The sequence below is a fragment of the Mastigoproctus giganteus genome, chromosome 4, assembly GCF_048544385.1.
Source record: "Mastigoproctus giganteus isolate SK-2022 chromosome 4, ASM4854438v1, whole genome shotgun sequence".
NCBI lineage: Eukaryota > Metazoa > Arthropoda > Arachnida > Uropygi > Thelyphonidae > Mastigoproctus > Mastigoproctus giganteus.
The window spans coordinates 177,278,491-177,305,089 of record NC_143578.1 but is presented as its reverse complement, the minus strand read 5'-3'; the positions used below and the strand labels follow the sequence as shown (position 1 = coordinate 177,305,089).

The following is a 26,599-nucleotide window of genomic DNA, read 5'->3' as shown; positions in this document are numbered from 1 at the left end:
TGCCAATCTCACCAGACGAGTTACCCATTTAGACCCTTTCAAGAAGCACAATGTCTTTCTTTAGGTGAGGTCTCCATACTTGAACACAGTATTCCAAGTGTGGTCTAACAATAGCCTTAAATAATGGCATTATGATATCCTTATCTCTACTAGCAATTGTTTGATAAATCATCAATAGGACACCATGGGGCCTTCCTTGCAACCAGTCTACAATGCTCGGAGAACTTCATGTCTGACCGTATTGCAATAACCAAATCCCTTTCCTCCACTACTGACTTCAGTTAAACTCCACCAAGTGTATAAGTTATTTTGGGGTTACTGTTCCCAGGTGCAATACCTTACACTTTGCTGGATTAAAGCATAGCTGCCATTTTTCTGACCATTCCTGAAGTCTATCTAGGTCACTCTGAAGAGGCTCTGCTTGGCGGTGATCATTAACTACTCTACCAATCTTTACATCATCTGCAAATTTAGACATCGCACCCTCCATTGCTTCACCAATGTCATTTATGAAAATCAAAAACAACAGTTGTCCTAATACTGATCCTTGGTGAACCCCACTTCTTACATCAACCCAATCTGAGGAATAACCATTTATCACAACCCTCTGTCTCCAGCCCTGAAGCCATCCAGCTATCCATCTAAGGATTTTCCCTGTGATTCCAACTTGTTCCAGCTTATAAAGTAACCACTCGTGTGGGACCGAGTCAAATGCTTTGCTGAAATTCAAATAAACAACGTTGAAATTAATCCCCAAGTCCAGCTCTTGAGTGACCCTCTCAAAACAGCTAACCAGATTAGTTAAACGTTATTTTCCCTTTACAAAACCATGCTGAGTATCCTTCAGAATTCCATTTCTATCTAAATGATCCTGAATTCCATCCTTGATCATTGTCTCCATGATTTTATCTACTACTGCAGTTAGACTAACTGGCTGGTAATTTCCCACTTCTCTTAGAACCTGTTCTAAGAGTGAAGTGGGAAATGTCAGCATTACTTCTCCTTATGTATTGGAGATACATTGGTATTTTTCCAATCCAACAGAACCACACCCGAGTCCGGTGATGCTCTCATAATTAGCCTCAATGGTTCAATGCACTCACTTCCTGCCTCCCTTAAGGTTATAGGATATATGCCATGAACCCCAGGGGCGCCTCCGTAGCCAGGTGGGAAGGAGCAGCAGTGCGTAGCACACGCTTCTTGATTAGACAGGGGTTCGAGCCCGTCTCCACCAAATACGGAGGATGCGGAAAGGTCAGGGAATGACCACCGCATATCCCGGAGCAATATGGCCTTAGTTGCTAATGATCCTAAAAAAAAAAAAAAAAAAAAAAAACTAAATGAACCCCAGGAGCCTCACTGGCTGTAGGCTCCAAAGTTTTTTCATTAAATTTCAACATCATTAATTACATTTTTTTCAAGTTTATTCAGATAATTTCTCATTGTTGTAAAGGGTTTTTCTTCTGTAAATATCGATGCAAAGTTCATCTGCAACTTCAGCTGGTGTATCTAATGCTATGCAGCATCATTTACATAAGGGTTTGATCTGGTTTGTCCTTCTCTTGTATGCATTTATATATGTGAAGAATTCCTTAGCCCCCCCCCCCTCTCTTTGCTCTCTTTCCCAGTGATTTCTCATAATCTGCCTTTGCCAGGCCTAACGTTTTCTGTCACACTATTACAGATCAATTTGTAGCTGTTATAGGCTTTTTACTGCAGTACTTTTTATTGCTCTAACTTTTCCATGCCATCTTTTTCTGCTCAAGTAATTTGGCAACTTCCTTATTCCTCCAACTTGGAATCCCCCTCGTAGAGTATTTTTTTAATGGTATATAAGATTTCAAGGCTTCTGTGATCAATGTTTTAAAGGTATACCATAATTCGATTGTATTCACTCTCTGTGCAATAACTATTCAGTTACTAGAGGCCATGTAGCACCTTAAGCATTGTAATTTCCTCTACTGAAATTATAACCCATTCCTTTGCCTTTAACTACTGCCACCTCTCTCTTCATCATCCACCGTAGAACTCCATGATCACTTCCTGCTTCTGGTTCCTGTACTGTCAGCCCTATTATGTCATCTGGTTCATGGGTGATGATGAGGTCTAGAGTATTCTTTTCCCTAGTACTTTCCCTGATGTGTTGATACAAATAGCAATCATCTAGTTGATTTAATAATTTTTTCCCCAATATGAAGTTTTCTTCCCATTTCCTCCAATCGATTAGAGGCAAATTAAAATCGCCCATAATAAGACACTCATGCTTACTTGCCCATTCCATTTACATGTAGAGGCTCTCATCATAATCTTCTTCACAATCACCTGGCCTGTAGATTACTCCCACTCTCGTTATACCTTTGCTTCCAACTATCTCACACCATACAGATTCAATGCTAGCATGCGAAATGTCTGAATCCAGGAAAGATTTCATCGTGCTCAGGCTACTTTTGATAAGAAGCATGACCCCACCAACCTCCTATCTTTCCTAAATACATTATACATACTGTACTCATCATCCCCTATCTCCGGGTGGCACCACATTTCCGTAAGCCCTATTATGTCAGCATTACTTGTCCTAACCAGCAGATCGAATTCACTCATTTCATTGACAACACTTTTGACATTACTGTATAAACAATTAAGACTTAGTGTTCTTGTATAGTCAATTACCCTGACACACTACTTAAAGTTATTTAAGCTCACTTCCCTGGTATTAGCTACCCAGTCATTTGAAACATTTCTGCCCTGAGAACATTTTGCTAATATGTTCTGTAGAGGTAACAAACAAGAACTCTTGAGGAATGTGCAAGCATTACTTTGACCAATATTATCAGATAAATGAGTATCTGTATTACCCTTGTTCCTCCCCCCCAAACTAGTAGTTTCCCTGAACCTTTAGGTTATCTTCATTAATACTGGCAAAAACTCTTGCACCACCTTTGTTTAAATGTATCCCATCTCTACAAAACAAATTCCTTCTACCTACAATTGCAGGCCAAGCTGATAGAAATTTCCCCCCAAAAGCCTTGAGTTAATCCACAAGGCTTTTAGCAATTAATCCCTCCTATCGTGCCTGGGCAGAATTGCAGACACATAGACATTGTGACTTAACTCGTGGTATTTCTTCAGCATGGTCCTATATTATTATTATTAGCCATATGGTGCAAGGAAGCCAGAGGCTTCTGCTGCACCAGCCAAAAAAAAAATTCTGAATTACTCTGAGAGAGAAAGAGAGAGAGAGAGAGAGTGAGAGGGAATCGCCAAAAAAGAGAATGATGATATCCAGCTGAGTTCTCTAGGTGTACCAAGCCCATACCCGCCAGATGTGAGTCCCTGGGGATTTTTACTGGAATCCTCCTTGTTAGTTGCTTTTCATTTCATTTCACAAATTCTCATGCTCTTAAATACACCAGTGCAAATGAGAAAGGATAATCTCAGCAAACATACATGCTTTCCATATTATTCATTCAAATTCAACAGTGTTAACATATGTACATAACTTCAAAAAATACATACTGTAGAAGAGTTACATCTTTTTGTAAAGACCTTGTATAAATACAATTAGTTTTAGATCTGATTTCATTTCTTAGTTCAGATGTGCAACAGTTCCTGAGAGGAAGTCATAGTTCCATAAAGCTTTAGGCTTTATGTTAGCCATAGTTCCATAACGCTTTAGGCTTTATGTAATTATGCAAAAAATGATGATATAGAGCATCGGCATTTCTGGCATTTTCTGAAGATACTTCCACATTATCAATCTTACTTTTTTCTGAATTTCATTCATTACAATATTTATCTTAACAAAAAGTTGACAGAAACAATTTTGAGAGCTGCTGACATATTTTTCAAAGTAATACTTAATCTCAATTACTACATTTCCAACTGCAAGTTTCTAGATAATATGTCAAGACTGCTATATATTTAATATACAAATAAAGAAACATAATAAATAAAATAAGTTAAAAGTACTACATTAATAAAACCAACATACCTCCAACAGTACAGAACTGACCAAATTTGCTCTGTGATGCCACTCTTAGTCCATTACTTAGTGTTGTTACCTTGGTTTCATGATCATGAGTTTTACTTGAAGCATAGATGGGTTTTGGAAATCCAGGCAATGGTTCATTAAGTGGTACTTTACATATCTGCTCAAGACTTTGGGCCTGAACAGGTGGAGCAGTACTGTGACGACATATTCCTGGTATACAGATTTTCTGGAGCTGACTGAAATACATGTATTAAAATTTATGATTATAAAATTTGTTTGTTTTACTCAAATTCAAAGTACAAAAACAAGTGAATTTATAATATATATTGTTTGCACATGGGCATAACACAATGTGGCATGAGGAGAAGCAGGGAAACATAGTTACTATTTTCACAGTATACAAATATAATAACAATATCTAGATAATTAAAACTGCTATACAAACTGGAGCAGTGTGGCATTAAGGGCAAGTTACTGACATGGATAAAGGGATGGTTAAGCAGGAGAAAACAATTATCGATGGACAGTGCTCGTGGAGAAATGTTTTATTTTATTTATTTATTTTTTTTACGAAACCCCAAACATGAGAGGTATTAGAACCTATAGTTAGTGTTGTGCATGGGCTGAAGGTTGAGAAGATGAAAGAAGGTACTTGCTGATATTATACTTGAACTTCGGTAGATTGTAATTTTCAGGAAATATGTATGAAGGAAAGTTGTTCCAGAAAACAGATGTTCAATGAATAAACAAGGAAAAGAAAAGTTGGACAGTAAAAGGATGTTGACTGCTTGCAGCACATGTTTGGATTGTTTGTTTGTTTGAGAATTTTTTAGGTGCATGGGCATCTATGGCCACAGTGCGCCAACATGTTCGGACTGCTTTGGAAGAGAAAAAGAGAGAGATAGGGGGAATTACAGAAGTCATTTCAGAAGAACAGTGTCCATGGAAGTATCTATAGAAAAGGCATGAAGTAGAAACAGAACGTCTATGAGACAGAAAGTGGAGAGACAATGTTAGAGATGAGTCATTAATTAACCTAACTGCCCTCTTTTGAATGAAATCTAGAAGCCTGAGAGAGGTTTTGGGGGCACTGGCCCAGATGTGGGAACAATATTCCATGTTAAGGCTGATTTTCAATTTGTACACAGTGAACAGCTGTTTGGAAGAAAAGTAACGCTGAGAGCGAAAGAGAAAATCCAGTTTTTTAGACGCAGAAGAAGCAATATTTGTAATATGCTCATACCAAGAGAGATTAGAAGTCAGGGTAATCCCCAATAAAAATATATCATCTTCCCTTGAAATCAGAGTCCATTGAAGATAAGCATAGGAGCTGAAGAATCCTTTTTGTGAAATATAAGACAGGGCTGAGTTTTAGAAGGATTGAAATCAACTAAGTTATCTTTGCCCCACTGGAGAATTACCTGAAGATCAGAATTTAGGGAATTGGTGGTGAATATTCAAGAAGTGGAAGCTGTTTGTGCAGTGAAAGGTTTCTCAAACTGGAAGGTGGAATGCAACGTGCTATCATCAGCAAAACTATGGATAGGATTTCCGGTCTATGGAAGTAGGTCAAGATGAAAAGAACAGGGTTTGAGAAAAAGTGGAGAATTATCAACAGACCTGGAGCTTTCTTAGCATCAAGATTTTGGTTGGAGAACGCAAGCATTAGTGGGGAAATTAGAAGACAGAAGCCAACTACCATCAACCGCAGTGAGCAGTCAGAGGTAAAACTGGATACTGAATTACAAAAAACAGTTGGCAAACCATAAGACGGAAGATTATTTAGAAGACCTTTAGGCCAAACATGATCAAAGCCTTTGAAACCTCAAAAGAAACTGCTTGAGTTCACCAAACTTTTCCACTGAATTTGTCCATAGGTGGGTAACGTAAGCCAGAATATCACGGGTGGATCAACAATGACTGAATCCATACTGGCAATCATTGATCAGATAGAAGATTTCTAGACAGTTTAAGAGTTTGCAGTTAATTGATTTCTCCATTATTTTAGAAAGAGTAGACTTAAGTGCAATGGAACGATAATTGCCTGTATGATTAGAATTGTCTGGTAGGTAAATGAACAATCTGTGCAAGGTCATTACCAATTGCAAAAGTCTTGGCATCTCGACCAGCTGGGTCCATGTGACTAGAAAATGGAAGCCACCTGGAGTTGTGAACGTTAAAATCACCAAGGAAAATTACCACACTGTTAGGAAAGTTGGACTGGAGAAGGTTAAGTTTCAAAGAGAGGAAGTCAAAGAGTTCCAAGTGATTATTAGAACTGGGAGAATGATAGAGGCAACAGATGAATTTGACAGAATGCAGTAGAGAGGTTTTAAGCCAGAGAAGATCGAAAATAGATTTCAAATTACTAAATCTCTGACAGGGAATATCAGAACAGACATATGTACATGTACCACCTTTGAAGTGAAATGAATCATACACGAATGATTCGGACAACTAAGATGAACGGTGGTTAAATCAACCAATAACTGGGATTCTGTCAGAAAAAAGTACAGTGGATTCCGGTTATTTGGGCCACTGGTTAATCGGGGCAGCCGTTTATTTGGGGCAAATCTTAAAAAACAGAACCCAATCGAGAAAATAGCCAGGGTTTACTTCACTTAATTAGGACAACATGCCGTTTAATCGGGGCAGGAGACCGCAGCACTGGAGATCACCCTACGATTGTCTCCGACCATACCATGTGGTTCGGTCCGATTTCTGGAGGTCACAACCATAAAACAATTAGCAGTCACCTGTTTATTGGGCTTTTCTGTTAGCGCAATCTATCATAAACAGATAGTAAACTCGATCTTATTGAATTTGTGATAATACCGACAGCTGGAATGCTGTGAGTTTTTAATGTAAAATGCATTTACACTTCCATGAAATCTTCAATCATATAAAAAAATTAATTTTCATAATCTTTTCTTCATTCCTATTTTTAAAGATTCGTAACTTGTTATTCCGTTCTCACTTGTGCGTACAGTATTGTGCTACTTGCAATTTGTGTGTGTGCCGTGTTCTTTGTTATTGATTGCTTATCTTTTTACTATTTTGAATTTTAAACCCCATCCACAAATGTCAGTGAACAGAAATGTCAACTAGTTAGTATGTACATATTACATATATGATATCGGTGTTTAGATACACCATAGATAACTCTTAAGAAACTACAAAGTAGTTGTTGGCGGCATCATTTGCTCTTTCTCATATTGTGCTCTGCCTTCACGACGAGTTGCCATGATATTGCACTACCTCGAATAAGTAACGCTTCACTGATAGAGAAGACTATTGTTACTTATTCTCAGTTGAGTACCGCCACCCAGACAGTATTGTTTCATGGCTGTTGGCCAATCATCAGTGAGTGGGCAGGTACCCTGGTATTGCAGACATGACGACCCAGTTGTGAAGTTAATCACACAATATGAGAGATGCCAATAGGTGTAGATGTCAATATTTAAAATAAATAAATGCACAAGGCATAATACTTTAAGAGTTTGGTATCTATATATGATATCGGTGTTTAGATACACCATAGATAACTCTTAAGAAACTACAAAGTAGTTGTTGGCGGCATCATTTGCTCTTTCTCATATTGTGCTCTGCCTTCACGACGAGTTGCCATGATATTGCACTACCTCGAATGATGCCGCCAACAACTACTTTGTAGTTTCTTAAGAGTTATCTATGGTGTATCTAAACACCGATATCATATATAGATACCAAACTCTTAAAGTATTTTGCCTTGTGCATTTATTTATTTTAAATATTGACATCTACACCTATTGGCATCTCTCATATTGTGTCATTAACTTCACAACTGGGTCGTCATGTCTGCAATACCAGGGTACCTGCCCACTCACTGATGATTGGCCAACAGCCATGAAACAGTACTGTCTGGGTGGTGGTAGTACTCAACTGAGAATAAGTAACAATAGTCTTCTCTATCAGTGAAACGTTACTTATTCGAGGTAGTGCAATATCATGGCAACTCGTCCTGAAGGCAGAGCACAATATGAGAAAGAGCAAATGATGCCGCCAACAACTACTTTGTAGTTTCTTAAGAGTTATCTATGGTGTATTACTGCAGGATCATTTAGACAAGACTTCAGTTATAGCTCAGGCTATTTTTGTTATTTTTGGTTTTTTGGAGCATTAGCAGCTTAGGCCATATTGCTCCGTGAATATGCAGTGGTCATTCCCTGACCTTTCTGCATCTTCCGTATTTGGTGGTCACGGGCTCAAACCCCGGTCTAATCAAGAAGCGTGTGCTATGCACTGCTGCTCCTTCCCACCTGGCTACGGAGGCGCCTATAGCTCAGACACACCATGGTTTTGTTAAGGGGAAGTCTTGCCTGACCAATTTGATTGGATACTATGATGCAGTCACAAAGGAACTGGATGCAGGGAATAACTTTGATATTATATACTTGGATCTTAGAAAGGCTTTTGATACTGTTGCACATGGAAGACTGCTGCACAAATTGGAGCAGTGTGACATTGGAGGCAAATTGCTGCTGTGGATAAAGGGGTGGCTGAGGGGGAGAAGACAGAGAGTGGTAATCAATGGACACTGGTCGTCGTGGACTAATGTTATTAGTGGAGTCCCTCAGGGCTCAGTGTTGGGTCCATTATTGTTTTCTGTATTCATAAATGATATTGATGATGGTATATCAAGCTTAATGTCCAAGTTTGCAGACGATATAAAGGTAGGCAGGGTTGTCAAGGACACTACTGACACTATGCTGCTGCAACAGGATCTGGAAAGGTTGAGCAAATGGGCTGAGAGGTGGCAAATGAAGTTTAACATTGACAAATGTAAAGTACTACACATGGGAAACAGCAACCCCAGAGCAACATATCAACTCTGTGGTACTACACTGACAGTGGTAGAGAATGAAAGGGACCTGGGGGTGGTTGTGCAGGCAGATATGAAGTTCTCTGAGCAGTGCAGACGGGCTGCAAGAGTAGCTCATGGTGTATTGTCAATGATATATAGGAATTTTTCTAGCAGGGATAAGGAGGTGATTATTCCCTTGTATAAGGCAGTGGTCAGGCAGGCCACACCTAGAGTACTGTATACAGGCCTGGAGGCCTCATTTCAAGAAGGATGTAGAGCTGCTGGAACGAGTACAGAGAAGGGCAACAAGATTAGTGAATGGAACAAAGGGATGCTCTTACGAAGAAAGGCTTAAGTTTTGCAAATTACAGTGTCTGGAGACTAGGCACCAGCGAGGTGATTTGATAGAGGTGTATAAAGCATTGAATGGTTTGAGCATGCTCAATGCTGATGGGATTCTTCCTCTCGCTCAGAATAATCACCTGAGAGGGCATAAATTCAAATTGAGGAAAGACAGATGTAGGATAGATGTGCGGAAATTTGCCTTTAGCCAGCGAGTGGTTGGTTGGTGGAACAGACTTCCATCCCTTGTCGTGGAAGTTGATGGCCTAAATAAGTTTAAGGCTCAGCTGGACAGGTATTTTGAACGAACAGAGGGGTGAAGTGGGAGTGATTTTTTTTTTTTTGGCTGATGCTGCATAAGCTTGCTTTCTTGCATCAAATGCCTCTACTAATGCTAATGTATCTAAACACCGATATCATATATAGATACCAAACTCTTAAAGTATTATGCCTTGTGCATTTATTTATTTTAAATATGTACATATTACAGTACGTATTAATTCCGATTTTCACGTATCATTTAATTTTTTAATTGGTAAGGTAATAAAGGGTAAATCTGTGCTTAATATATTTTTTACTTTTATAGGCTGTTCCTCCTATTTTCGCTAATTAGAATCGCTGTCAACCTTTTCCATGGGAGGTTGTTTAGGTTCCTTCACATTTAGCTATGATTCTTTCAAGAAAGAGATTAATAAACTACCCACCTTTATACCCAATTTAACATAAAATTTTAAACGCTTAACATGTAATAGATGTCTTTCTGAAAGATTTGATTTTTTTCCTTCTCCTGGTTCAGTTTGTCAATCCTATCCCTAAAATCAAAAACCTTCAGTCTCCAACAAAGTGGAAGCCCACTGCAATTTGTTCCTCCCAGGTGAAGATTTTAACTATTCACCTCTCCTTCTCTGATCTCTCAAATACTGCCACCCAAGTTTCCACATATCCATTATGGAAGGAGCAGGGTTTCTCCAATCACAAACCTACCTGAGATATTTCTGACTATGGATACTCTCAACTTAAAAAAGCTCAACCTAAACAAATAAGGTGTCGTTGCAAAAAGCTGTAAGATGGAGCTGTATTTGAAAGTGCCCGGAATTCTGCCAAAGCACAATTGACTGTGGGGGGAAGGGATCACGATGAGAGCCATATCAATCAAATTCAGTCCTGTAAAGACTGCAAGAGAGATAACACATCCTCAGTGGAATGAAAGCATTCACTCCTCTGAGGGTGAGCACTGCTTCAGTATCTTTCCTTTTTAGCATTAGCAGTGGCATATGATCCAAGAAAGCAAGCCTAAACAGCATCCACCAAAAAAAAAAAAAAAAATTCATTTCACTCATCCATTTGCTCCAAAAGTTTGTGTAGTTCTTCCATGAATTTATTTAAGCTATCAACTTTCACAACAGATGGAAGTTGTTTGTTCCATCAATCAACCAGTCCCTGGCTAAAGGCAAATTTCCCACATCTCTTCTGCAACTGTCTTTCCTCAACTACAATTTATGATCCCTCAAGTGCATAATTTGAGCAAGAGGAAGAATCCCATCAGCACTGAACTTGTTCAAACCACTAAAAGTCTTAAACACCTCAATCAGATCACCTCGCAGGTACCTAGTCTCCAGATAATGCAATTTGCAGAATTTAAGCCTTTCTTGGTAAGAGCCCCCCCTTTGTTTCTCTTGCCAATCTCACTGTGCTCCTCTAATCATTCCAGCAGCTCTACATCCTTCCTAAAACGAGGCCTCCAGACCTGTATGCATTACTCAAGGTGTGGCCTGGCCCCTTATACAATGGAATAATCACCACTTTATCTCTGCTAGCAAAATTCATATATATCACTGACAAAACCCCATGAGCTGTCCTGGCAGCCTGTCTGCATTACTCAGAGAACATATCTGACTACACAATTACTCCCCCCCCCCTGGTGCCTCCGTAGCCAGGTGGGCAGGAGCAGCAGTGCATAGCACACACATCTTGATTAGACTAGGGTTCGAGCCCGTGACCACCAAATACGGAGGATGCAGCAAGGTCAGGGAATAACCACTGCATATCCCTGGAGCAATATGTCCTTAGTTGCTAATGCTGCTGTTGTTTGGTTTTTAGGAGCATAAGCAACTAAGGCCATATTGCTCCGGGATATGCGGTGGTCATTCCCTGACCTTTCCACATTCTCCGTATTTGGCGGTGACGGGCTCGAACCCCGGTCTAATCAAGAAGCATGTGCTATGCACTGCTGCTCCTGCCCACCTGGCTACGGAGGTGCCAAGTTGCTAATGCTCCTAAAAACAATAACAAACAAACAACAATTACTCCTAGGTCTTTTTCATTCTCCTCTACCCTGAGTGTAGTACCACAGTTCATATGTTACTCTGGGTTTACTGACACCCATATGCAGTACAGTAGACTTTTGAAATAATGGCACCTTCAGGGATTCAAGGTGCCGTTATTTAGATTTTTCCGTTATCATTTCATTTTTAATGCAGAAATGAAGCCAAATAAGAAACATTGAGGTTAAGAATGCAATTTTATTAACTGCAGATAAAAAAAAAAAAAAAATGTTGACAATCCAATGTTATATTCTGCCATTAATACACTCCAGCTTACACCCCATTGTATTTTCATTATTATATCAAGTTTAGTCTGTGCGGTAGCACATTGGCATCATCATCATCCTGCCCACACCGGGTTGAAAAGGCCCAGTTTGAAATCCCGTCGATGACGCAAGGAACTTTTACAGGCTTTTTTCACTCTGTGGCTGAGTTAGTGGGTCTCAGGCATAGATAGCAAGGTTTTTTCCCCAGAAACTGGGTTTTTTATTCAGCAAAACAGGCAAATCAAGCAGAGAACACATGCAATTTACAGACGCAATACACACGGGTATATGAAGTAATTTTCCGGGTGTACCTATGTAATAGTTTTGATTATATCAAGTTTGTCACTAAGCTTTAATGTTGTTGTTCTTTTCTTCTCTGTATGAGGTTTATTAATTTTAGGAGCCATAGTGAGGGGTTTTTAATTTAAAATAAATATAAAACAGCAGTATAATCTGTGGTATCAGTACAGAATTCACTTTGAAAATGGAAAACATAAACAAATACAGTAACCATGTGACTTGCCGTTTTTTTTCAGCACTGCAAGACATCTGCGCTGTATGTATACATCAATTTCAATGTGCCGTTATTTCAACAGTCTACTGTACTTGACATTTGTCAATGTTGAACTTCAGTTGCCAGTTATCAGCCCATTTATCTGCCTAACTTTTCTATATCCTGTCACAGCACCATACTGTCATTAACACCCCTGACAACCTTTGTACCATCTGCAAACTTGGACATTAAGCCTGATATACCTTCATCAATAGATTGATAAATATACAAAACGACAATGAGCCCAACACTGAACCCTGGACCTCCACTAATAACATTAATCCACATTGATTACCAATGCCACTATGGATAAAGGGATAGTGGCAACTTGCACTTATTACGACTGCTTTCCTGAAATCCATGTATATGATATCATACACTTGGATCATATATACTTTTCTATTTCATCTTATACATCATATACTTTTCTATTCTTAATTTTATATGTATTTTTATTTTTTAATACAGGGATGGTTAGGTTGTTCATAGGAGCAGAACAGCACCTTTGCTTATGGTATTAACAGCATTAATTAATTTTTTGCACTTATATTCTGGTTAATATGATTACTTTTTATTAAATTAACCATATTTTCATTACCTATAATAAAACATAGTAAATAAATTTTAAGTACTGTCTAAATGAAACATGGTGCCACTCTGATGCTGGAATGCAACATTTGAATACGTGTACAGAAAGGGCTGACATGTTGGGGGGGGGGGGAGTTACTGGAAAGTGTCAATGGAACCTTGATATAACATGTTAGAGGAACGTTATATCAAGGTTACATTGTAGTTGCAAAAATAGTGGAAAGGCACCGCACAGGTTCTTACACCCAATTTGCATACAAACGCTGTCAAATTACTGCAGCAAATGTCTGACTATATTTAGGAAGCTAAAAAAATTTCAGAATTTTAATCTTTGAGTAATGGTTAATGTGTGTTGTTATTTTCAAGGGGCAACTGTAAGGTGCCCCACCACCACTACCAGATTATTACTGTACATGCTTAAATTTAATTGTTTTCCAACTTTTATGAAGTGCAAAACACGAAAAAAAAAAAAAGAGGCAGCTTAGTCACAATGTGACCAGTTGCACCACACTTTCATATGCTGAAAAACATGCATTTGCTTATTTTTACCAATGGCCCAAATGGATATTCAAACAGGATTTAATTTTTGTTTCTAAATGCTGGATATGCTTGGTATTTATCAAAATTTCTACTGTGCCTTGCAAGAAACATTTACCATACAGTTCAAGAAACATATGCGAGCATATGTTTCTTGAACTAGATGAAACATGCGGGTGCGCAGGCAGTGTGCAAGCTGAATAGTAATAGTAGTAATAGAGGCATGTGATGCAAGAAAGCAAGCATCAGCCAAAAAAAAAAAAAAAATTCACACAACCACTCCCTCTAAAAGTTTGTCCACTTCCTCCTTGAATTTATTTAAGCTATCAACTTCCACAAGGACAGATTAGCATTAGCATTAGTAGAGGCATTTGATGCAAGAAAGCAAGCTTATGCAGCATCAGCCAAAAAAAAAAAAAAAAAAAACCCACTTCCACTTCACCCCTCTGTTCGTTCAAAATACCTGTCCAGCTGAGCCTTAAACTTATTTAGGCTATCAACCTCCACCACAAGGGATGGCAGTCTGTTCCACCAACCAACCACCCGCTGGCTAAAGGCAAATTTCCGCACGTCTATCCTACATCTGTCTTTCCTCAATTTGAATTTATGCCCTCTCAGGTGATTTTTCTGAGCTAGAAGAAGAATCCCATCAGCATTGAGCATGCTTAAACCATTCAAGGCTTTATACACCTCTATCAGATCACCTCACTGGTGCCTAGTCTCCAGACGCTGTATTTGCAAAACTTAAGCCTTTATTCGTAAGAGCACCCCTTTGTTCCATTCACTAATCTTGTTGCCCTTCTCTGTACTCGTTCCAGCAGCTCTACATCCTTCTTGAAATGAGGCCTCCAGACCTGTATACAGTACTCTAGGTGTGGCCTGACCATTGCCTTATACAATGGAATAATCACCTCCTTATCCCTGCTGGAAAAATTCCTGTATATCATTGACAATACTCCATGAGCTACTCTTGCAGCCCGTCTGCACTGCTCAGAGAACTTCATATCTGCCTGCACAATCACCCCCAAGTCCCTTTCATTCTCTACCACTGTCAGTGTAGTACCACAGAGTTGATACGTTGCCCTGGGGTTGCTGTTTCCCATGTGTAGTACTTTACATTTGTCAATGTTAAACTTCATTTGCCACCTCTCAGCCCATCCGCTCAACCTTTCCAGATCCTGTTGCAGCAGTGTAGTGTCAGTAGTGTCCTTGACAACCCTGCCAACCTTTGTATCATCTGCAAACTTGGACATTAAGCTTGATATACCATCATCAATATCATTTATAAATACAGAAAACAATAATGGACCCAACACTGAGCCCTGAGGGACTCCACTAATAACATTAGTCCACGATGAGCAGTGTCCATTGATTACCACTCTCTGTCTTCTCCCACTCAACCACCCCTTTATCCATAGCAGCAATTTGCCTCCAATGTCACACTGCTCCAATTTGTGTAGCAGTCTTCCATGTGCAACAGTATCAAAAGCCTTTCTAAGATCCAAGTATATAATATCAAAGTTATTCCCTGCATCCAGTTCTTTTGTGACTGCATCATAGTATCCAATCAAGTTGGTCAGGCAAGACTTCCCCTTAACAAAACCATGCTGTGTCTGAGCTATAACTGAAGTCTTGTCTAAATGATCCTGCAGTGCTTCTTTAACCAGTGCCTCCATTAATTTTCCTGGAACAGAAGTTAAGCTCACAGGTCTATAGTTACTTGTGTCAGCCTTTGATCCTCCTTTGTGAATTGGGGTCACATTTGCACATTTCCAGTCTATGGGTACCTCCCCTGAGTCCAAGGAAGCTCTCATAATTATGGCTAAGGGTTTGCTTACTTCCTTTGCTGCCTCCTTTAATATAACTGGATAGATCCCATCCACCCCGGGTGCCTTTCTCGTGTTTATCTTCAACAGTTTCTCCTCCACTTTACTCCCAGTAAAGTGGAGGAGAAGTTACTGCTAGAGTTGAATACACTTCTGGCATTCCCCTTGCTGAATAACTCCTCATGTGTGAATGTCGATGCAAAATATTCATTTAGTTTGTTAGCTACCTGAGCAGGATCATCAACAGTTGACCCATCAATATCAAATGGACCAATCTGATTCATCCCCTTTCTTCTAGAGTTTACATAAGTAAAGAACTCTTTGCTGTTTTTCTTTGCATCCCTTGCCAAGGATTTCTCGTAATCTGCCTTCGCCTGCCTAACCTCCTTTGTAACTTGGTTGCATATCAACTTGTATCTATCATAGGCTTCTGTGTCATGTGTTAATTTGTAAGTATCCCATGCATTTTTCTTCTCTGCCATATGCCTCATTAGTTCATCTGACATCCATTTTGGCCTAAACCTTGAACAATATTTCTTAGTTGGTATGTAAAGCCTAGTAGCTTCCAAGATATGTTCTTTGAATGCTTCCCATTTTGAATTTGCTGTTGGTAACATCATCAGTTGGTCCCACTGTATAGAATTTAAATACTGTCTCAGTCCATCGTAGTCGCCTTTACGGAAGCAATAACCCTTCCCTTTACCCCTAATGGTAGTTACCTCTTTCAGTAAATCCCACTTCAGCACACTGTGATCACTGCCACCTAGTGGTTCATTTATCTTCAGGTTCTTAATGCATGAAGAATCACTGCTGATAATCAAATCAAGAGTATTACTCCCTCTAGTTGCCTCCTGAACATGCTGATGTAGAAAACAATCATCCAATAAATCCACAAAAGCCCTGCTAGTGTGTGGGTAACCAGCCCCCAAATTCCAGTCAATATCTGGGAAATTAAAATCTCCCATTATAAGACTCTCTGATTTACTGGCCCACTCTATTTCCCTGTACAGTTCCTTATTATACTCATCAGAGTCATTAGGCCTATAGCACACTCCTACTCTCAATTTTGATCTCCCAATGCTTATGTCACACCAAACTGACTCAACACTGCACTGTCCAGCGATGTCGACTGGCTTCACTTCCTTGGTTTTTATGTGTTTCTTAACTAATAGCATAACCCCTCCCCCCTTCCTATCCTGTCTATCCTTTCTGTAGACGTTGTACTCCCCAAATTGCAGTTCTGCATCCCTTATATCTGTGTGACACCACGTCTCTGATATCCCAACAATATCTGCCTTTGATGTTTTGAGCAATACCTCAAATTCATCAAATTTATTTACTAAACTCCTAGCATTGGTGTACACGCAAGTATACCTGCACCTGTTTCTATTCTTAGCTACCCTAACACAACCCATGTGTTTATTTGTACCGCAATGGCTCCCAGCAGTCTCTGAAATACCATGCATCTTGTTTTTCAGGCTTCTGCTCATTCTAATAGAAGCAGTGCAAGAATCTCTTTCACCTCTGCCAGTGGCTACTGTCAATCTATTGGTCTTTGTCTCCCCCCAAGCTAGCAGTTTTCCGACCCACCTAACACTGCCTCGATAGCATCAGCAAATATTCTTGCACCCTTTCTATTTAAGTGTATCCCATCCCTGTAGAAGCAATCTCTCCTGTTAACAAGTACAGTCCAGGCTGAAAAAAATTCTACCCCTTGAGCCTTGCACAATCTTTCCAGGGCCGAATTGATCGACAAGGCTCTCATCGTATACTCCCTCCTATCGTGTTTGGGCAGAATTGCAGACACTTTCAAATTCAACCCTAATTCTCAGCTTTTGTTCAACAGTGACCTGTACTTGTTAAGTAATTCTGCCGGTCTCCTACAGATGGAAGTTTGTTCCAGCAATTAACCACCCAATGGCTAAAAGCAAATTTCCACACATCTATTCTACAACTATCTTTCCTCAAATTGCATTTATGCCCCCCTCCCCCACAGGTTCGTAATCTGAGCAAGCAAAAGAATCCCATCAGAATTCAGCATGCTCAACCCATTCAAGCCGTTAAACACCTCAATCAGATCACATTGCAGGTACCTAGTCTACAGCTGCTGCAATTTGCAGAACTTAAGCCTTTATTATCAGAAAATTTGGGAAGATGGGATGAGAAGTGGCAACTGAAGTTTAACATTGAGGAACCTCAGAGGAACAGACTAACTGTGTGTAACTACACTTAAGTTGGTAGAAAATGAAAAAGACCTGGGAGTAACTGTGCAGTCAGATATGAAGTTTTCTGAGCAATGCAGACAGGCTGCCGGGACAGGTCATGGGGTTTTGTCAATGATATACAGGAATTTTGCTAACAGGGAAAAGGAGGTTATTTTCCCTCTGTATAAGGTAATGGTCAGGCTACACCTTGAGTACTGCGTACAGGTATAGAGGCCTCATTTTAGGAAGGATGTAGATTTGCTTGAGCATGTACAGAGAAGGGCAACAAGATCGGTGAGGGGAATGAAGGGATCCTCTTACCAAGAGAGGCTTAAGTTCTGCAAATTGCAGCAGCTGGAGACTAGGCATCTGCAAGGTGATCTCTGATTGAGGTGTATAAGGCCTTGAATGGGTTGAGCATGCTGAATTCTGATGGGATTCTTCCACTTGTTTAGATTATGAACCTAAGGGGGCATAAATTCAAATTGAGGAAAGACAGATGTAGAATAGATGTGCAGAAGTTTGCCTTTGGTCAGCGGGTGTTTGATCGCTGGAACAAACTGCCACCTGTCGTTGTGGAAGTTGATAGGTTAAATAAATTTAAGGAGGAACTGAACAAACATTTAGAGGGAATGATCGTGTGAATTTTTTTTTTTTTTTTTTTGGCTGATGCTGCATAAGCTCATACAGTTGCTTTCTTGCATCACATGCCACTGTTACTACTACTACTACTACTTTCTTGTTAAGAGGACCCCTTTGTTCCCCTCACCAATCTTGTTGCCCTTCTCTGTACAAGGTCAATCAACTCTACATCTTTCCTAAAATGAGGCCTCCAGACCCGTACGCAGTACTCAAGGCGTGGCCCAACCACTGCCTTATACAAAGGAATAATCACCTCCTTTTCCTTGCTAGCAAAATTCCTATATATCATTGACAATACTGCATAACCTGCTCTGGCAGCCTGTCTGCATTGCTCAGAAAACTTCATATCTGACAGAAAATGATTTCATTTTCAACTGTGTAGTACTAAGTGTAGTACTACACAGTTGGTATGTTCCTCTGGGGTTACTTCTACCCATATGCATTACTTTGCATTTGTCAATGTTAAACTTCAGTTGCCACTTCTCAACCCATATGCCCAAATTTTCTAGATCCTGTTGCAGTATCACAGGATCTCTACGTTTCCACATATGCACGCCCATTGCTAATAGATCAGCAATAAACAGTTACATTGAAATTGTTACTTCCTCTATGATCATATTAAAGCACAAATATGAAATTTATTTTATATACACAATAGACACATAAGCACGATAAGTGGGCAATAAGTAAATGGCATTAATATAGATATGCTACTTCAAGATCTAAATAAACTAGGTAGATGGGCCAAAATTTGGCAACTGCAGTTAACACAGAGAAATACAAGGAATTCTATTTATATAGAAGTAATCCTAGAATAAAATATTTTGATAGCATCAAACCTAAATTAGTTAATAAGGAAAAAAGATCTAGAAGTAAATATACAATATTAAAAATTACTCTGAGCAATAAAGACAAGCTGCGTAGAATTGATCATAAGGTTCTGTCAATGATAGACAGAAGCTCAGCAAATAGATACACTGAGAATAACTACTCACGGAGCCTACCATAACAGCTGGTACATGAATAAATTTTGGATTTGGTGCAGATATAGGTTATTGAAAATAAAAACAAAAAATTCTTAATACTGTTTGTCGCTAACGGCCTACACTGCTATTACTGGAACTGCTGATGCACATACAGTTAAATGGAAAGGTCCTGTTAACTAGAACTTCATAAGAGGGCCGTAGATGTTCCTGAAGGGGATTAGGTCCTCCAGATCCTTTTTTTTATGTTGGTTCCTTGGCTTCTCTGGATAATCTAAGCTTCTTAAACATCCTCCTCCTATGTTCTGCATGATAGTATAGGTAGTTCTCGACTTTACAAGTTAATTCGTTCCTAGCACGGCACGCTTGTAAAGCGAGAATTTATTTCCCATAGACATAAGGTTAAAAATAGGAGTTACGTTCTCAACAATGAAATTAGTTACCTAATTAGTTTATGTTTAAACAATGATTGATTTATTGAAAGAAATGAAAAGGTAGCCTGTCAAATCAAGCAAATTATAATAATAGAGAAATTATTTAAGACTTACAAATGTGTATTCTTCATCATCATCATCGACTAAATGCACACTCGTTGATCACTCATTATTGGCTCGGCACTCGTTGGTTTGTTGCACAAGGAGTCGTCTTCTTTAGAAATGTTTCAAGAGGCATTTGTTTCCAACATAACCTTCTCTTTTAATTATAAATTTCACGATTGCATGCATAAGCATTTTTAGCGGCACACAGAAATTGCAACTAACACGATTCACGTGGAGTAACAAGTTTACGAAGCTTAAAAAAAAAGGAATGAAGAGAAGATTTTGAAATTTTATTGATTTTTTTTATACGATTGAATATTTCAGTAAAGGGGAAACACATTTCACCATAATAACGTAAAAAAGCACACAATTCCAGCTATCGGTATTTTCGCAAATGCAAGAAGATAGAGTTTACTACCCGTTTATAATTGCTTGCAGTAACAGAAAAGCCGAATAAACCGGAAAGTGCAAATTGTTTTTAGTGTTTTATGGTAGTGACCTCCAGAAATGTGCTTTAGAAAAATATCACAAAGCCATTCAAAATTGATTCTTATAATGGAACATTTGATAACGATGAAAGTGTAGTGCATTTTAACGATGTAAGTGTAGTGCATTTTAACGATGTGAATTGGTGGTAACTAATATAATTTACAAACCACGCTCACGACCTTTTATATGGGCTTAAGGTCATGCTTTTGACCTTAAAAATGACATTTTATAGAGATAAATAGCTTAGTTATACAGCAAAAATTTCAACTTCTGAGATCTAGAAACAAATTACCAATTCATTTCAGTGAAAAACAATGTATTATTGGGTTCACATTACGATATTTTAACAATACGATGGTATCTGTGGAACTGATTATTATCGTAAAGTGGGGTACACTGTATTGTATAGCTACGCACGTGGTTTGGAATGCGGTATTATGAATGTTTAACATTCATTTTTTGCAATTAATTGAACTCATAAAGCAAAAACTCGTAAAGCGAGAACTGCCTGTATAGTGGGTTTGCCAGTTGATATTTATTTGGGGAGGTGGACTCAAGTGCTGTCAGAGCCTGAAGGAATTTCTAAAGCCCTCTTCAATTGGGGCTGTAGATAACTGATCTCATGTGGAGGGAGTAAGGATCCTCCAAACACTGTAAATTACTCTAGGTTGTTTTCGGCCAGCACAACATGCAAATCAAGCCAATGACCAAACACTTGTACAGACATAATACACAATGGCCATAATATGGTATGATTCACTGATACATCTAAAATCCAACAACAAATCTACTCCTGTGGTGCTCTACAATGGAAATGTACTGATTGTCGTAATACAATATGCTTGTTGTTGTTGTTGTTGTTATTTGGTTTTTAGGAGCATTAGCAACTAAGGCCATATTGCTCCGGGATATGCGGTGGTCATTCCCTGACCTTTCCGCATCCTCCGTATTTGGTGGTGACGGGCTCGAACCCCGGTCTAATCAAGAAGCGTGCGCTATGCACTGCTGCTCCTTCCCACCTGGCTACGGAGGTGACACACACAATATGCTTAATCATGATTTTAAAACAGTCATGTTACTTGTGGGTAATTTCTATTGTGGGTGTATTAACTGGTATTTATCTGTTAAAAAAAGCTGTGCTCTTAATTAATACTACAGAAAGCAACTTCTGCCCACTGGGCATCAATTTTGGATACCAAATTTATGACCCAATTAATCAATGCAGCATTTGTCACATTGGTAACTGATCCATACAACTGTTCTTTGGAGATGTTGCTTTTTTTTTGTTACCAAAAAGCAGAGGAAGCAGATGTTTAGCACCCCAACTACCTGTTCACTTCCTGTGGAAGGAATGTTACTTCCATAAAGGAAACCACAGTGTCTCACACAATTTTAAAATCGATACGGTGAGACCAACAACAAATTTTAAATGGGAAGATTTTAAGGAAATAATCATAGAAGCGACTACGCTTTTCACACCAACTAAGAAATATAGTTCAGGGCTTAGACTCAAATTAATGTCAGATTAACTTTTAAGACACATGACAGAAGAAATATGCATGGGATGCATATAAATTATCAGATGATACAGAAGCCTATGGTAGATATAAACTAATCTACAGTCAAGTCACAAAGAGGGTTAGCAAAGCCAAGGCAGATTACAAGAGGTCAGAGACAAAGAATGCCAAGAAAAGGAAATCTTTGCCAGAGACAAAAAATTAACAAAGGAAGGAAGGAGTAGAATCACATTGGTCCAATTGATGTTGATAATTTAAATGTTGGTGATCCTGCTCAGGTTGAATAGGCATTTTGCATCTACATTCACACATGAGGAATTCTTTAGGGCAGGGGGGGGAGATGCCAGAAGTTTATCAAACACTTAACAGGGAGCCAAACGATTTTGCGATAATTCAGAGAAAAGTGAAAAAGAAATTGTTGAAATCAAACATAAAAAAGGCACCTGGGGTGGATGAAATCTATCCAATTATATTTAGGGAGGCATCAAAGGAGAAAAGAAAACCTTTAGCCATAATTATGAGAACATCTTTGGATTCAGGGGAATCCTGCAGACTGGAGATGCGCAAATCTAACCCCAATTCACAAAGGGGCATTAAAGAGTGACGTGGGGACTTACAGACTTGTTAGTTTAACTTCTGTTCCAGGGAAAATAAAGGAGTCACTGGTTATAGAAGTAATGCACTACCATCTAGACACAAGTGCAGTTATACTTCAGTCAATGCATCAGTTTATCAAGGGGCGATCTTGTCTGACCAATTTGATTGGAGACTACGATGCGGTCACAAAGGAACTGGATGCAAAAAATAATTTTGATATCATATACTTGGATTTTTGATAAGCTTTTGATACTGTTGTACATAATATACTGCTATACAAATTGGAGCAGTGTGGCATTAATGGTAAGTTACTACTATGGATGAAGGGATGGTTGAGTGGGAGAAGACAATGTGGTTATCAATGGAAGTTGCTCTTTGGGGATAATGTTATTAGGAGTCTCACATGGTACAGTGCTGAGCCCATTGTTGTCTTATGTATTTATTAATGATACTGATGAGGGTATATCAGGCTTAATGTCGAAGTTTGCAGATGATACATAGGTTGGCAGGGTGATTAATGACAGTAATGAAGGTATGCTGCTGCAACAAGATCTAGAAAAATTAAGCAGGTGGGCTGAGAAATGGCAATTGAAATTAAACATTTGACAAATGCAAGGTACTGCATTCGTCAAATGTAGCAGTAATCCCAATGTAATGTATCAACTGTGTGGTATTACACTCATGTGGTGGAAAATGAAAAGGACCTGAGGGTAATTGTACGGTCTAATATGAAGTTCTCTGAGCAGTGCAGACAGGCAGCCAGGACAGCCTGGGGTTTTTTCAATATATACAAAGAATTTTGTTTGCTAAAAGGGATAAGGAGGTGATTATCCCAGTGTATAAGGCAATGGTCAAGCCTGTAGTGCATACACGTCTGGAGGCCTCATTTTAGGAAGGATGTAGAATTGCTGGAATTGGTATAGAGAAGGGAAACAGAATTGGTGATTAGAATAAAGGGATGCTCTTACGAAAAAAAAGCTTATTTCTGCAAACTGAAGCATCTAGAGACTAAGCACCTGCAAGGTGATCTGTTTGAGGTGTTAAAGCACTGAATGGCTTGGGCAAACTCAATGCTGCTGGGATTCTTCCTCTTGCTCAGGCTATGCACATGACAGAGGGGGGGGGGGTAAATAAATTCAAACTGAGGAGTGATGGATGCAGAATAGATGTCTGGAAGTTTGTCTTCAGCCAACATTTGGTTGAAGTTGGTTGATTGCTAGAACATATTTTCATCTGTTGTTGTAGAAATCAATAGTTAAAATGGAGATGTTTATTTATTTATTTTTTTTTTTGGCTGTGTAAGCTTGCTTTCTTGCATTATTTGCCATTATTAAGACATACTACTAGGTATAATATATAAAAGTGAACAAGGATTCATCTAGGATTTTTGGTTGTGTTCAGTGAAGGGGGGGGGGGGGAAATGCCTATTTATAATGTGTTACACATTACTATGACACACTATTAATGATTCTGCTGATAAAAATTGGTTCGATGATCATCACTTTGAGGAATTCATTAACTCGGCAACCCATTCTGAATTCATATTTTCAGATTGTTTCTGTAGATAAACATTCCTTTCCTTAATTTGAATACCAAGGACCTCCATCCTCTCAGTCAATCATGCAAGTTCTTCGAACATCAGCATGGTCCATCAGTCTGGAACTTCCTCATCCTTAATTTACTGCTGCTTTTCCTTCCATTAATAGTTTCTGGGTGTCATTCTCATCTCATCAGATGTCCCATACACGTTATTTTCCTTCTGTTTAGTGCGTTTATTACTGAGCTTTTAATATTTACTATTCGAAGTACGTTCTGACAAACAACACACGTATATATAAACACCCCGATTATATGCGAAAGTTGCACACACTAGTACAGAGGAAATTTTATCAACAACAAATAATAATAACTATTCAAATTTAAAAGTAAACACAGCAGAATTCCTTTAACTCACCCAGCAAATAAATTTCTAACAGCCATGTGTAATATAGCAGAACCAGACGCCATCTTCCCACTACACAAGCGCCTCTTAGAGCTAAAATAAAAGAAATTTGATAAAAACTAGAAAATCAAAAATAAACTAACTTTTATTGGTTGTTGTTAAGGTTACCATTTACCCCTTCAAATCCAAGAACAAAAAACCCGATAAGACAAAAAAAAAAAAAAAAAAAAATTCAAATTATTATATTAGGGACACCCGTAATCTCTTACATATACCCATATATGTAACATGATTGTGAATTGCGTGTGTTTTCTGGTCGATTTGCCTGTTTTGCTGGACGAAAAAACCCCAGTTTCTGGGGAAAAAACCTTGCTATCTATGCCTCAGACCGACTAACTCACCCACGGATGGAAAAAAAGCTCACTACAGATCCTTGCGTCATCGACGGGATTCGAACCCGGGCCTTTTCCACCCAGTGTGGGGAGGACGGTGAAGATACCACTCTGTTACCCGAGCAGCCAGTCACCCACTCGTGTATTATATCCGTAAAAACTGCGTGCTATTTTGTTGGACGAAATGCCCAGGATTTCCGGAGTATCCTCGCCTGAGATCGAATAACTCAGCTATGGTGTAGAAAAGGCTCATAACAGCTCCTCGTGTCATTGGCAAGATTTGGACCAAAACTTCTCCACGTGGTGTAGGGAGGACAATGAATATAACCACGTGCTACCTGCGAGGACGTTCTCCAGGATAACTCTAATAAGAAATACTATGCACACAGGCCACAACTAGCCCTATTAATCAATCCCCCCCTCCAAAAAAAATACAGTTCTTCATCATTACCCAGGGGCTCATATCTGGTGAGTATGGGCTAGGCAAACCCAGGGTCCTGAGCTGGATATCATCATTCTTCTCTTTCTTGCTTTCTTGGTGATTCCTCTCTCTCTCTCTCTCTCTCTCTCAAAGTAATACGGATTTTTTTTTTTTTTTTTTGGCTGGTGCAACATTAGCCTCAGGCTTCCATGCACCATATTGCTAATAATAATAATATACAATCCAAAGCCAATTTAAGTGAGAAGCCACACAACCTTCCCATAGAAATCAAGACTACAGAGAGAGGATCCATAATTACTGGAGTAATACTGGTCGGCCAATTATTCCTGTCTTTGTAATGTTGAAACGTGAATTAAGAGTCAAAGTAACTAAGGAAATGAGATGTCAATATTTTGTGTCTCTAAACAGCACATCTTCTTTAGTCGATTTTTTCTTGTTTGCTGGATGAAAAAATTTCAGGAGAAAAAAACCATGAAACCCTCGCCAAAGGCCAAAAAACAGAGCCACATTGCGAAAAGGCCCAGAATAATTTCTCGCTTCACCATCGGGATTTGAAGACAGTCTTTGTACACTCGGCGTAGGTTGGAGGGGATTAAATCAACCTTGCTATCTATGAGGGTGTCTGATCTTCCATATTACATTCCTGAGCTATCGTGAACACAATTTTTATATTCTTTACTCTTCCTTTAAGATCTCCATTATTCCCCCACCTCTCCTAAACATGACACTCGAATCGAATCTTGAATGAGAGCGTGAAAGCTCATAAAACGGCACCATTTTTCCTTAATGAGAAATATTCAACTGCGAGGGGAATTCATTCAAATTCATATGAGAAATGAAACTGTGTACTGCACTTCCCACGAGAACATTGGTTAATGAAGTTGTAGTAGGGTTTTAGGAGCACCAGCGATTAAGGGCATATTGCTCCATGTATGGTTACAGATATTTACTGGACCTAGAGGGTGGTCACTCACAAACTAGCGAGACTTTTGTGGATTTACTGGATGATTGTGTTTCTTCAGCAACAGGTTCGAGAGGCAATCAGAAGGAGTTATACTGTTGATCTGAATATCAGCAGTGATTCTTCATGCGTTAAGATTCTGCAGATAGAGGAACTACTAGGTGGCAGTGATCACAGTGTACTGATGTGGGATTTACTTAAAGGTGTAACTACCGTCAGGGGTAAGGGGAAGGGTTTTTGCTATCGTAAAGGTGACAAGAGTGTTATCGGACTGTTCTTAAATTCTATACACTGGGATCAACTTATAATGATACCAACGGTGAATTCTAATTAGATACGAAGCCTTCAGGGAATTAATCATGGAAGGTAATAGATTTTTTCATAATAACTAAGACATACTGTTAAAGGTTTAGGCCTAAATGGATGTGAGATGAATTAAAGAGGCTCGTGGCAGATAAAAGAAATGAATGGGATGTATATAAATTATGAGGTGACACAGAAGCCTATGGGAAATCTAAGCTAGTCTGCAATCAAGTCACAAAGGAGGTTAAACAGGCGAATGCAAATTACGAGAATCTTTGGCAAGGGATGCAAAGAAAAATTGGAAAGAGTTCTACTTAT

General features: G+C 39.0%; 1 protein-coding gene across 1 annotated transcript in view; it reads right to left on the bottom strand.

Moving 5' to 3' along the window:
• The window catches only part of LOC150087220 (mitochondrial-processing peptidase subunit alpha), a 147,891-nt gene extending 123,633 nt beyond the window's left edge, over positions 1 to 24,258 (bottom strand). Inside the window, exons 1-2 of the mRNA XM_090371085.1 lie at positions 24,196 to 24,258; positions 3,992 to 4,227 (exon numbers count right to left, since the gene is read on the bottom strand). Of these exons, the coding sequence (XP_090227211.1) occupies positions 3,992 to 4,227; positions 24,196 to 24,248 (289 nt within the window). The 5' untranslated portion in view covers positions 24,249 to 24,258. The remainder of the gene's footprint in view (positions 1 to 3,991; positions 4,228 to 24,195) is intronic.
• Between the last annotated feature and the right edge of the window lie 2,341 nt (positions 24,259 to 26,599).